The sequence below is a fragment of the Silene latifolia genome, chromosome 10 (genome assembly GCF_048544455.1).
Source record: "Silene latifolia isolate original U9 population chromosome 10, ASM4854445v1, whole genome shotgun sequence".
Taxonomy (NCBI): Eukaryota; Viridiplantae; Streptophyta; class Magnoliopsida; order Caryophyllales; family Caryophyllaceae; genus Silene; species Silene latifolia.
Window position 1 is genome coordinate 123,215,214 of NC_133535.1, and position 13,553 is coordinate 123,228,766.

Sequence of the window (13,553 nt, forward strand, 5' to 3'; positions counted from 1 at the left end):
TTTGTCACACAATATGTCACATGTAGTATGTTACATGTTATTAATTAATTTAATGCATATTTATCAAATAAATATCATTTTATAAATTAATTAAATCACATACAACAAATTGACTAGTGATTCTTGATCATATAAATAAAATGGGTCATATAATTATAATTCACAACATATTGTAATTATAAGTAGCCATTCATTCTTATCTCAATTGTTTCACAAACAATAATCAATTTTAGTAATAAAGTATTTCAATTACTAAAATAAATCTTATTTAATCCCATTACAATAAGATATAAATATTCTCTCTCACAATTGTATTGTTCAATTTTAAGGAATTGATTAACTTGTATCATCATACAATTAATCAATTTGTCTATTAAGGGAATTGTCCTTTAGATGTGACCTTAAGGGATCAACTGATCACCACCGTCAAACGACAGTAATGTCTAACTCTAGTTAGCTGATCATTACTGATAAATGTTGATCAGTTGACTATATAAATGAATCATCCCTTACGTATTCCTAACATGAGATTTAATTATGATATTAAATCATGTGATCACACTATTGTTGAGGACACATATTCCAACAAAAAGTTCCTGTTTGACCCCTTTTATGGCCATGTAGTCTTTGAAGGCTCGAATGTGTTTGAGTGGGTCCTCCACTCCCTTGAATTTGGGCACATCAGTCAGGGTAAAATTGCCAGGCAGTTGATCCCCAACGGGTTCAAATCTTCGATTGTTTTCAAGGTGAATGTTGTTACCCCGGGCTAGGAGTTGCTCTTCCAATAGCTTGAGCCTTTTCTCAGTTTCAGTCAAGGGCGGAGTGTTGTGCTTTTCAGTTTCCTTGTTTTCCAGGGTGTCGATACGGGTCTCGACACGATCCAGAGTGACCTTAAGAGCAGTGAGTAGGCTGGCTAGCTGAGCAGTTGTGACATCTCTGTTGTCGTTGTTGTTGGACGAAGCTGAAGACGGGGCCATGATTCTGAGGCAGAACAACGGCTCACATTACAACTCAATCCGACACGGTTCGAAGACTGAACGCAGACAACACAAAGGATGGAACAAAGATCAGACTCAACAAGACGAGGATGACCGTGTGTGGTACCTCGTTGCTGACTCGATTTATAACGTGACGATGTTGACCAGACTTCGACTCGCGTCCAACGTAGTGGCGTGACGCCGTTGGACGAGTCTCAAGGTGAGATGACTCATAAGTAAAGACCCATAAGTACGTTTGCTTCGACTTGATAGACACGAGGCGGAATTGGAATGGTGGACTGAAGTTTTCGAAAATAGAAATTTTCAAAAAGATTCGTTTGTCGCTTTATGCACGGCTTCCGAAGAATAGGGATCTTCGCAAGTCGGTCAGTTGAAAGGCCGTCTTAAGTTTGTTTGCAAAAGACGCTTTGAGTTTGAGTCGGCTCGGAAAATAATGTATTGCTTCCCAAGACGGATTTTGAAATTCAAAATTGAATGTTTTGAAAATCGGGTTTGAAATGTTTGAAAAGGTCTCGAAGACGGTGTATGGTCCTCGGGATCTCGAAAGTGTCTCGAGAAAAGGGTGTGTGCTTTTCTCGGGTTTTGAGAGAGCCATTGTCGGCGCGAGACAGGTTAAAATCTGTGTCTTGACGCGGCGATTATAACGGCGTAAAAAGGTGTTTTGAAATGGTTGTAGAAAAGAGAGTTTGAAAATCGTCATTACGATGTCCTAGGAAGGCGTGTTGAAATGGTTATAAAAACCGGGTTTGAAAATCGTTATTACGACGGCCTAGAAAGGCGTGTTGAAATGGTTATAAAAAATCGGGTTTGAAAATCGTCATTACGACGGCCTAGAAAGGCGTGTTGAAATGGTTGTAAAAACTGGGTTTGAAAATCGTTATTACGACGGCCTAGAAAGGCGTGTTGAAATGGTTGTAAAAACAGGGTTTGAAAATCGTTATTACGACGGCCTAGAAAGGCGTGTTGAAATGGTTATAAAAAACCGGGTTTGAAAATCATCATTACGACGGCCTAGAAAGGCGTGTTGAATTGGTTGTAAAAACCGGGTTTGAAAATCGTCATTACGACGGCCTAGAAAGGCGTGTCGAAATGCAACGGTCGACAAAAGACCGAGGTTTTAAAATGGCCATTATAACGGCGCAAAAAGGTGTTTTTGAAAGTTTGAGAATGACACGGAAGGACTTATGATCACATAGCACATAAGCACTCACAGTTTCATTATATTATGCATAATGCTGACACGGGTTTTAGCTTAAAAGGAGGGGTTACACACCAAGCAATCAAACCTCGATTTGCGAGAGAGATACCAATCCAAACAAAATGTGTAAGGAGGGTGCCCTAGCCTCCTGCTCGAAAGTGATGAAAGCTCTTTGATGAAACAGAAATGTGTATCGTCAACGGTATGCTTGACTCAATCGGGATTCGAAACGCGGGGATGAGAAAACTCACACCGACGAGACGAGCCAATTGGTCGAAAAGGGTTAGGGTGTGGGCTCGGACAAGGAACCCGACCGTGACCGTAATATCAATTAATGCATTTCAACCAAGACCTCGTTCGAGTCTCACCATCTAGGGATCACAAAGACACAAGTGTCCTAGTTCTCCCCTGCGGAGTTGCCAATCTGTGGACATGGCCCACCTGCGTATGCCCATCCGATCTGTGGGCAACGGCAGCGGTCTTTTGAAAGCCACGCTCGGCGGCGTAAAAATACTTTTGACCGGATCGTTTTAGATCGGTCGGTTTCGTCTCGGCAAGAGTCTCGAAACGATTAGAGATGTTCGGAGTCGCCACCAAGCATTTGTGGGATGCTTGGAACCCGTTCGAATCCACTTTATACCACGGTCAAACGAAGCACAAAGCAGTGTTTGACATAGGTACTAAAGATAAGGAATCGTCCCTCTTTAGCATCCTATCTCTAGAATGACTCTCGTACGCCCTGGATAAGGTCGTCCACTATCCAAAGTTTCTGAGTAAGAGGTGAAGGTACGTATTGGGAAGCCCTTTAATCAGACACCCAATCCCGCCCGCATTAGCGGCCTCTACTGATCGATCTTGGTTGGTTGAATGCAAAAGTTGATAAAACGGTTTAAATGCATGAATGCGCATCCAATAATTTAAACCTAACATGTGAGAGCTTTCTACATTGGTTGATTTAATCCAATTATCAAGTATAAGATGTCGAGTTGGATTTATGGTTGATTTGCATGTAAGACAGAAATTAAACACCCATTTACCGAGTTAGTTGTATGGTGCATAACGTGATCCATTTGTCTTAGTAAGGCATTTTGCAAACACGATTTTTGAATGAGCAAAGTAGTCATCTGATCCGTCCGGTATTCGGGTTAACCGAAGTCGGGATCGTCCTAGACTAATGCTGGAAAGGGAACAGACTCTGCATCAGGCAGCCAGAAGAGGCGCGAGCCTATTGGCGATGCAAGAGGGTCGCCCCTGGTTTGAAAACAGAAAAAGGAATGACCTGTTTAGGCGCGAGTCAGTCAACGATGGAAGACGTGTTCTGACTATTGAAAAACGTTTATAAAACGTGTTGAGAAAGGGGTATTTGAACCCGTTTTGTTTTGAAAAGGCCGTTTAGACCGCTTTTGTGTTGATTTGAAGAACGAGACTTGAATAATCGTCATTGCTTGACAATATTCGATGTCGGGTTCGACTTTGCAAGCTTGACATGAATAGTTTTGAAAATGATTATGAACTAATTGTTTTAAGTTCATTCGAATATAATTAGTTGAAATTCATCATCGTACTCGGGTTAAAATCTGACATGGTATGTAGAACCAAGGATGACTTTGTATTGGTGACTAATACATTTATTTTGAAAATGTAAAGAAATGATGGAAGGCTTGAAAATACCTCCCAAAATGTAAATAAATGCAATAAAAGGCTTTAAAATACCTTTTAAATGTAATTAACCAAATATTATCACCGAAACACGGATTAAACTGTCATGGTATTAAGAACCAAGGGTGAAAAATATTTTATGGTTAAAACTTGTAAAAATGGTTCGAAAATACTTGAAAATGGTAAAAATCGTTTACAAATATGAAAATAAAGGAGATGAAGAGACCAAACATGGTTTGGACTTAAGGCTGGGCAGGGTCCTTTAGGCGCAAGCCTATCTGCTACGTAAGTAGCCTCTGCCTCAACCAAAAGTCCGGTTTTGGCTCATTCTTCCCATGTTTTGGACCATGTTATGCATGATTTAGCATGTTATAGTCATAAAACAAATGAAAACATGATAAAATAAGATTTTTACACCCTCATACTTACATGCTAGGCTTATGGCGAGAGATCGACGTAAGTGTATCAACTCGTTTGGTCGGAAAACTCGGTTTAAAACCATTTTGGTAAGTAAAAAAAGTGTTAAGTTTAGTGATGGTGTAGTGGTCGAGATGGTCGGTCAAGTGGTTTAATGCACGATGACGGTACCAAACAATGTGTAAGGCTTGTGTTTACGATCGGTAAGTCGTAAACAAGTGTCGGATTGTGACTTAGGAAGTCGAGTCGAGAATGTTAAGGGAGAGGTGAGGGGGCGGACACTCGCGTAACTCTCAAATGGTTGCATTTGAGGGGTATTTATAGGAAAATGAGTGGTTGTGTGAGTTTTGAGCAACGTGGCCACCTGGGCTGCTCAAAGAGGCGCGAGCCATGTAGCACGTCTTCGAGGTGTCTTGTCGCTTTCACACAAGTGCAATCATGATTTGTTCTATCCTAGGATTTGGATGCACATGTTTGGTACTTGACTATGTAAGATTCCGGGAAACCTTAACATAGAAGCTTTTGAATGGTTTTGTTTTTTGTGTTTGACTCGGTTTGACTCGGTTTAACCCCGTCGTCATGCATTAAACACTCCAGGTACTTTTGAAAAGTTTTGAAATGTTTTATTTTCGAAATCGTTTTAAGTTTCCCGACGTAAAGTTGTACAAAAACTGTCGATCAAACGCTGGGATTCCTAAGCATGTTGTAGTCCGATAATCATCGGGTGTTTGTTGGAGTCTCAGCAGATACTGGGTATCTACAAACGTGCTCTTTAAAGCCATGCGTTTACCTTGATTCTTATAGGTGTGTTCACAAGACTTCTCATAGTCTTTATGATCATCACACCTACGTAGGTGGCTCAAGTGCTTCTCAATAGCACTTCTTACATGAGCCATTAAGGACATAAGTCCAACCTGGTGTATAATTCATCAAGTGCATTTCAAAAGCACCACCATTTAAGGCTATGAATCATACAACGCCATAGGAATAAAAGCTTGAGACCTCGTCACTCTTGACATAAGGACTTAAGCCCCATTCCCCTCGACGTTTCAGCGACTAGTCTCCTAGTCAACCCCTTAGTAAAGGGGTCAGCCAAGTTACTTTCGGACTTCACATAGTCCAAAGCGATAACTCCATTGTCAAGGAGTTGTCTAACTGCAGCATGCCTGATTCGAATGTGTCATTTCTTCGCATTATAGACATTATTCTTGGCAGCACCAATAGCTGCTTGTGAGTCACAATGTAAGGAGACCGGAATATTTTGTCCTCCCCACACTGGTACATCTGCCAATAGGTTTTTCAACCAATCAGCCTCTTGTCCTGCCAATTCAAGAGCTATGAACTCCGACTCCATGGTAGAGCGTCCAATACAAGTCTGTTTAGTAGACTTCCACGATATAGCACCTCCACCCATGGTGAAGACATAACCACTAGTAGAATAGATCTCATCGTTACCTGAAACCCAATTTGCATCACAATATCCTTCTAACACAGCAGGAAATCTACTATAATGCAAACAAAGGTCAAATGTTCCTTTTAGGTATTTTAGTAAACGACGAAGAGCATTCCAATGTTCACTACTAGGGTTATGTGTATAACGACTCAGTCTACTAACTGCATATGCAATGTCAGGTCGAGTACAGTTCATAAGAAACATCACACTACCTAGGATTTTAGCATACTCTTCTTGGGATACACTCTTACCCAAGTTTTTACATAAATGTATACTATCATCGTAGGGTGTCCTAGCAGGCACATCATCAAAGCAGTTGAACTTTTTCAACACTTTTTCCACATAATGAGATTGACTTAAAGAAATTCCTTTAGAGTTTCGAATGACCTTAACTCCTAGAATTACATCAGCTTCTCCTAAGTCCTTCATCTCAAATTGTGATGACAGAAATTCTTTGGTTTTAATTATTACCTCCAAGTTATTACCAAGTAGTAACATGTCATTAACATAAAGGCATATAAGCACACAATCAGATTCTATTACTTTTGAATAAACACATGAATCAGAATTGTTTACCATATAGCCATTACTTACCAAAGTGTTGTTAAATTTCTCATACCACTGTTTAGGTGCTTGTTTTAGACCATATAGTGATTTATTCAGTTTACACACCTTATTCTCTTGACCCTTTACCACAAACCCTTCAGGTTGCGACATATAAATCTCTTCCCTTAGCTCACCATTCAAAAAGGCGGTTTTAACATCCATCTGATGTATAAAAAGGTTATGAATAGCAGCTAAGGCGACAAGAGTTCTAATAGTCGAAATTTTGGTCACAGGTGAATAAGTATCAAAATAATCAATATCTTTCTTTTGTGTAAAACCTCTAACCACAAATCTAGCTTTGAACCTTTCTATTGTACCATCAGGTCTCATTTTCTTTTTAAAGATCCATTTACTCGTAATGGGTTTACTACCTTTAGGTAACTCAGTCAACTCCCAAGTCTGATTAGACACAATAGAATCAAGTTCACTTTTAATTGCATCTTTCCAAAAGTTAGCATCAATGGATTTCATTGCCTCACTATACGTTTTTGGGTCATCTTCTATTAAAAAGGCTGAAACAAATTCATCACTAGCACAAACAGTGTATCCATGTTTAGACAGCAAAGTTGAAACAAAATCAGCTCCAAAGTTCTTTGGACATCTAGGTCTCTTAGTCCTTCTAGGTTCAACAACATGATCAATAGAAGTGCTACTACTAGCATGTGAAGAGATATCAATAGATGTAACAGGTAAACTAGGAGGTGAATCATCATTCTTCTGTAATGGAAAAACATGCTCAAAAAACACAGCGTCTCTAGCCTCAGATATAGAACGATCACTCAAAGACATGAATCTATAAGCGGAACTATTTTGAGCATAACCTATAAAAACACAATCATAGGTCTTTGGTCCAACGGTAGGTCTTCTAAAGTCAGGTAAACCCATTTTAGCCAAACACCCCCATACCTTAAGGTAACTCAGGTTAGGAGGATAGCCCTTCCAAATCTCGTAGGGTGTCTTATCAATTTTCTTATGAGGTACACGATTAAGAATGTGACAAGCAGAAAGTATTGCTTCCCCTCCACATGTCGTCAGACAGGCCAGAACTTAAAAGCATAGCATTCATCATCTCTTTTAAGGTTCTATTTTACGTTCAGCTACACCGTTAGACTGAGGTAAGTAAGGTGGACTAGCCTCATGTATTAAACCGTTAGCTTCACAAAAGTCGGCTAGATAACTAGACTTATACTCACCACCTCTATCAGACCTTACCCTTTTAATTTTTCTGTCGAGTTGATTTTCGACTTCATTTTTAAAGTTTATAAACGATTGTTCTGCTTCATCTTTAGTCTTAAGCAGATAAACACGGGTGTACCTTGAACAGTCGTCTATAAAGGTGACATAATAATTTTTTCCACCTCTGCTTGCCTCATTTTTTAAGTCAGCTAGGTCGGTGTGAATTAACTCAAGAAGACTCGTATTCCTAGTTGTGACAGGTTTACTAGGTTTCTTTGTGAATTTAGCCTCAACACAGCTAGCACATTTAGAGAATTCTTGACTCGATAAACTTGAAATTAAACTCATAGTTCTAAGTTTTTTAATATAGTCAACATTCACATGACCTAATCTACCATGCCAAACATCAATAGACTCAGCGATATAAGCAGAAATAGATGCAATATTATTAAAAACTGAATCAGTGTTCAATATAAAAAGACCCCCAGAAAGATAACCCTTGCCCACAAATTCCCCATTACGCGACATTACAACCTTGTCAGCCTCAAAAACAAGTTTCAAACCAGCTTTGTTCAATAAGGCACCAGACACGGGGTTTCGACGCAATGAGGGTACAAATAAAACATTAGTGAGAGCAAGTGTTTTCCCCGAGGTGAGTTTGAGAAAGATCTTGCCTTTGCCTGTGATCATTGCAGATGAAGAATTACCCATGTAGACACATTCCCCATCGCTACTTCCTCGAACTCAAGAAATAAACCCTTGTCACAAGACACGAAAATGTCTGGAAGCGCCGATATCAAGACCTATTCAAAGAACATTACCCACCGATTAGCTTCCACAACCACATCAATGACATCATCATCACAAAGAACATTGGCTTCAACGTTTTTCTTTTCGATTATCTTTGGTAGGCTTTGTGACCAGTTTTCCCACGACATAGCAAACAATGGGACCCTTTGGTTTCTGAATCTTAGCAACAGGTTTGGTATGCTTCCCTGAACCATTCTTCTTAGCAGGACCCTGGTTCTTACCCTGACCAACCTTGGCCTTACCCTTACCCTTGAACTTCTCAGTATAAGACGGACCACCAGACTCAACCAGATTAGCATTAACAGCAGCAACAGAAGCATTCACAGATTGACTAACAGGTTTGTCTTTAAGACGATTTGCTTCTTCGGTCCTCATGTGTCCTACTAGTTCTTGGAGAGACATGTCTTTTTTCTTATGCTTAAGGTGGTTCCTATAGTCAGACCAGGAGGGAGGGAACTTTTCTAACAGAACATTAGCCACGAAAATGTCATCTAATTTCATACCCTCATTAACAACATCAGCACATAGGTTCTCATAGACATGAACTTGTTCCATGGTGGGTTTCCCATCAGCCATCTGAAATTCCAGCCACTTACCCACAACATATTTCTTTTTCCATGCATCATCAGCCCCATACTTGGCCTCTAAGGACTCCCATATCAGTTTGGAAGACTTATGAACCATAAATAGGTCAAAAAGGGTGTCAGTCATGTTGTTTAGAAGCTGACATCTAACAAGTTTATTGTCCTTATCAAATTTCTTAATATCCTCCTCGTTTGACTTAACAGCGGATTTAACAGGGGGGGAGTGTTCTCTACAGACACAGCATCAAAAGCCTCCTTAACAGGAGCAGGAGGATCACTAAACAGTACATAGTCAATTTCTAGTTGATCAAAGAACATCAGCGGTTTCTGTGACCAACGCTTATAGTTATGACCGTCTAGTTTTTCAAGTTTAGTCAAATCAGGAAGAGACTTTGCTAAAACACACGACATGTTACAGCAGTAGACAACAACAAAAAATAGTTTTCAAATTGTTGTTGCAAAAACGACTCAGTAACAATAAAAGGAGATGAGATCAGAATATATAACCGGTTTCGTAGTGACGTGGTATGAAGGCCACTGCCTTGAAAACTATTTCGGCACGACCGTGGTGGCGATCAGCAGTTGTCGGTAGTCCCCCAAGGATTTACACTACAGCGCTTAAATCCGCCCACTCGAGAATAAGAGCTATGGAACGATATAATTACTTTACCCAGAAATTATAAGAGAGGAAGAGAGAAGGAGTTTGTCATGTTTTTGATTGATGTATATAAATGATGAGCAAGGGCTCTTATTTATATAGAAAACGGGAGGAGTTAGTGGAGCCAAAACTGCTCCCTTAAACGCAGCAGTCAACTGAGTAAATGGAGGAGCAGCAAAGCTCTCAACCCACTAACAGCTTTGACTGACCAAGTCCAAAACAGATGACAAAACCGCGGCCCAAAAAAATAGGCACAGCCCGCCGCAGGCGATTGCCAAATCCCGAATCCCGAATCCGGATCCGGACCGGGCTCGGTCACGCCGTGCGCGCGCGTGTGCGAGCTGAAGTAAGCACCTTGCAAAGTCTCTACAAAAGACTCCCTTTACCCACTAGTGATATGGTAAGGAGGAGTTGGTTATATAAACCCCAAAAACCAACCCTACTCTACCAATGTAGGACAAATTGAAAAAACCAAAATGGCTCAAGGAGCCCCTATTTCCAACATCGACTTTCCATATCTGTTTTTTCCTCTGTACTACACTTGAAATTTCTTCACTTTTTTGTGTTGGTTAATTGTTGAGTGTCAAGCATTATACTTTGAAGGTTTCCGCATTCTATTATTTTGTACACAGCTTGATAATTTAATAGTAAGCTCATTAGATCATGTATGCCATTATTTTCACATACTAACTTTCATGATAATCTAATTTATTACGTAGTACTACTAAGAACAGAACGTCAATTAGCTAGGTTGGTTAAGTATTCGCCAACAATGAGCGGATTTTACGCTTCCATTTCTCCATCTTAAGCCAAATGCTAATCTCCGGACCTCCGACCATTACCCTTTTTTATAGAATATCTGATTGTTAAAAGGCTCCATCTTTTTTGTCTAAAATGAAGCGTACTGGCGTGTCTAATCACGATGAATTGTCCGTATAACTAGACTATAAGAGTAGAGATGCATTGAACATCAAGGTGGCACGGTGTACAAACTAGAAAATAATCGTATGCGAAATAATAATCATATTTTTGGTTAATCTGACAGTAAATTATTGGACGGGAAAGGAATTTACAGTAAAACGGTGTTTTACCCGCACAAAATTAATATCCGAAATAATAAAAGATATTTAAAAATAATAAAAAGGGAAATATTGGACGGGAAAGGAATTTGTGTGCGACTTTGTATAGGATTCCCATTTATTACTCAGTCCGTATAGGTTAAGGATTGGAGCGTTTCCGTTGTGCCCTTGGATATTCCAATCCACAACCTCTTGCTATATATATGATGTCAATTAGTTGCACGCAGGTTCATGAACAAATTTCCTAACCTAATTTATTATCAAATCAAAAGAAAGAAAAAAAATTAAAAGAAGATCAGATGGGAAGCAACAAAGTGCTGAGTGTAACGGCCATGATACTGGTGGTCATGATGATGATGATCTTAAACACTTCCGCAACAACGGACAAAAGAGATGTACGTCTATGTAGTCTGCGTGGTGGGACCATGGCGGCAGAGGTGGCGAATGTAGACTGGTTGCTGACCCCGACTGCGTACACTGTCATAGTGGATCTCCCTGGAGCGCAGAACTTGAATATAGAAGTTGAGGAAGATAACTTTGAAATTTGGTGTCGAGCTGAGCGGATTAAGCATGCGGATTATAGTAAGATTTACTTCCGTGGTAGGACTTATGGGAGGTTCTGGCGTCGGTTCTGCTTTCCGGAGGATGCAATCATGGGTCGTGTCCATGCTCAACTTCACAACGGTGTTTTGAGCTTAACTATCCCGAGGAACCACTCTGTGTCGGCTTATATTCCTGTTCCACCTATGTTTGATAGCACAAGAGGGCCAAACCATCATTTTAAGGGACTAACCTTCAGCTGGAGTGACTAGTGAGTAATCAACCTTTTTTTTTTTTAAATAGTGCTAATCATGCTGCAAGGAACTACTAAGAATTCCTCATATTTGCTTTCTATTTTGTTTTAGTTTTCTTTTTTATTTTATTACGAAGAGAATGAAGTATGTATGTTTAATTTGTTCATACTTTGCAGAAATCCAACCAACATGCATTACCTTGTCCCCTTACAACAAAATATATACTCGAACAGTCGAATGCCACTCGAATTCAATATGTAGCTCATTACACCAAACTGACGATTATAGTTTAATCAAACACCATTTCGTTAAATAGTTTCATAAATAACCCTATAATGGAAAAAGAAAAAAAAAAAAAAAGGTCTAAAACACGGGGGTAATGTCGTTGTATCACCTCCCAACAAAGAATATCGTATTCATCCATTCCAAAAGCTTGTTTGAGCCTTTTTATTCTAATACTTTTGCTAAATTCAATTTAGTTAATGTTAATGATGGCTCAATATGAAATACTCTAATTCAATTTCCGTCCATATTTACCTTTATGGTATTTGATTGCTTTAGGGTACGTTCTGAAGTACGGAATACTCCATATTTTTTAGCTATGGGACTCTAGGAGGGATTGATATTATCATGTAAATGCTTGACTTTTCATTCCTCAAAGAGAAGTATATAACAAATTCTAAGTTACATTGTTAATTTTGTTTCATACTTCAAGATTTCAATAACTAGGTACCCTAGAGCTAATGTTAAGTTTTAAATAATAGGGGAAAGGCATGCTTCAGCCTCTTGAGCATCATTGAGTGGCGAAGATGAGATACTAAGAAACATGTTATTTGCATCACTCGTATCATAAACAACCATATAACCCTTGAAATGATGACTTCCCAAGATGTTTTCGTGCCCAATGGCTCTTACGAATGCCAAGCAGTACACACCACTAAGCCTAATCCATAAGAGCTCAGGGTTTGTGATGTTGATGTATGCCTCTCCAACTTGAATTGAAACCTCGAGTGGATAAGGTTCTGCATAGCATAACTCGAGTTTTGTAAATGGTGATGGTGTAGGCTGCGCATTGTACTTTTGTTCAACTACTCTCTGAATGGAGTAGAAAAGGTTGATCAATAGTGAGCTTCGCATGTGTGTTAGGATTGTACCCGTGTCAACTACTATCATTTGAATGTCGTGACCCCAATTTAAGTTGCCGAACCCTTGGACAAAAATGTTACTAAGGTTGACCATGTAATACTCACTGTGTACATATAAACGAGCACTTTTATACTCTCCTGGAAATTGCGCCACATCATCCATCATAAAGGATCCATCCATAGAAGCATTAGGGGGAAGACAAAACCCCCATCTCGTTTTTCCAAGTTGGTACGGTATTGATACTAAACCAGCTCCGAACCCCGCCATGCCTTGGAAGCATGACGTTGGAGTTGGCAAACATTTATTGTCAAGGCCAATGCCCAAAATGATTGTTTTCTTGAATGTGGAAACGCTTTCACGGCAAAGAAAGCCTGTTGATTTGGTACTATCGCCATAAGAAGTACTATAGGTGCAGATACCTAGGCCACCACAATTGTTACCAGGTATAAGGTCCCATAGAGCACAGTCTGATCGTACATTGCAACGATTATAGCGACGTGTCTTTGAGCGGTTATATTGACCCACTACAGGAGGCTCGGCTTCAAGGCAATTAAGACAATCTGCGTGTTGGACCCAAGTGAAGGCGGAACCAGTATCGAAAACCAAGTATACCAAGGTGACTGGATCTTCACCCAAGTTAAGGGCAACCACATACGTGTGGTCAACCACATGTACAAGTCCTATTCCTCCATAGTAGTCAGCATTATCATTTAGCTCCTTGATTCTGAATTGCTTGAGATTAGGGTGATGGTGGTGGTGGATAAGCATCTTTTGAGCAAAAGACACTTGATTTATGGTAAAAATTATTAGGATTGTAAGTAGTAATTGAACCATTTTAAACAAAAAACACATTACACTAGCTCGATTTAGGTTAAATTTGTGTGTGAAAATTATAGTAATTAGGAATGATAATCTGGCCTCATGCAAATATTTATATAGCTGATATTGCATGTGGGTAGAGGGTAGAGATGAATT

At 39.6% G+C, this 13,553-nt stretch overlaps 1 protein-coding gene across 1 annotated transcript; it reads right to left on the reverse strand.

Annotated features, from left to right (window-relative positions):
- Nucleotides 1-12,185: 12,185 nt before the first annotated feature.
- Nucleotides 12,186-13,346, reverse strand: LOC141608140 (protein ASPARTIC PROTEASE IN GUARD CELL 1-like). Its single transcript, XM_074427498.1, has one exon. The coding sequence runs from the start codon at nt 13,344-13,346 to the stop codon at nt 12,186-12,188; it is 1,161 nt and encodes a 386-aa protein (XP_074283599.1).
- Nucleotides 13,347-13,553: the final 207 nt, after the last annotated feature.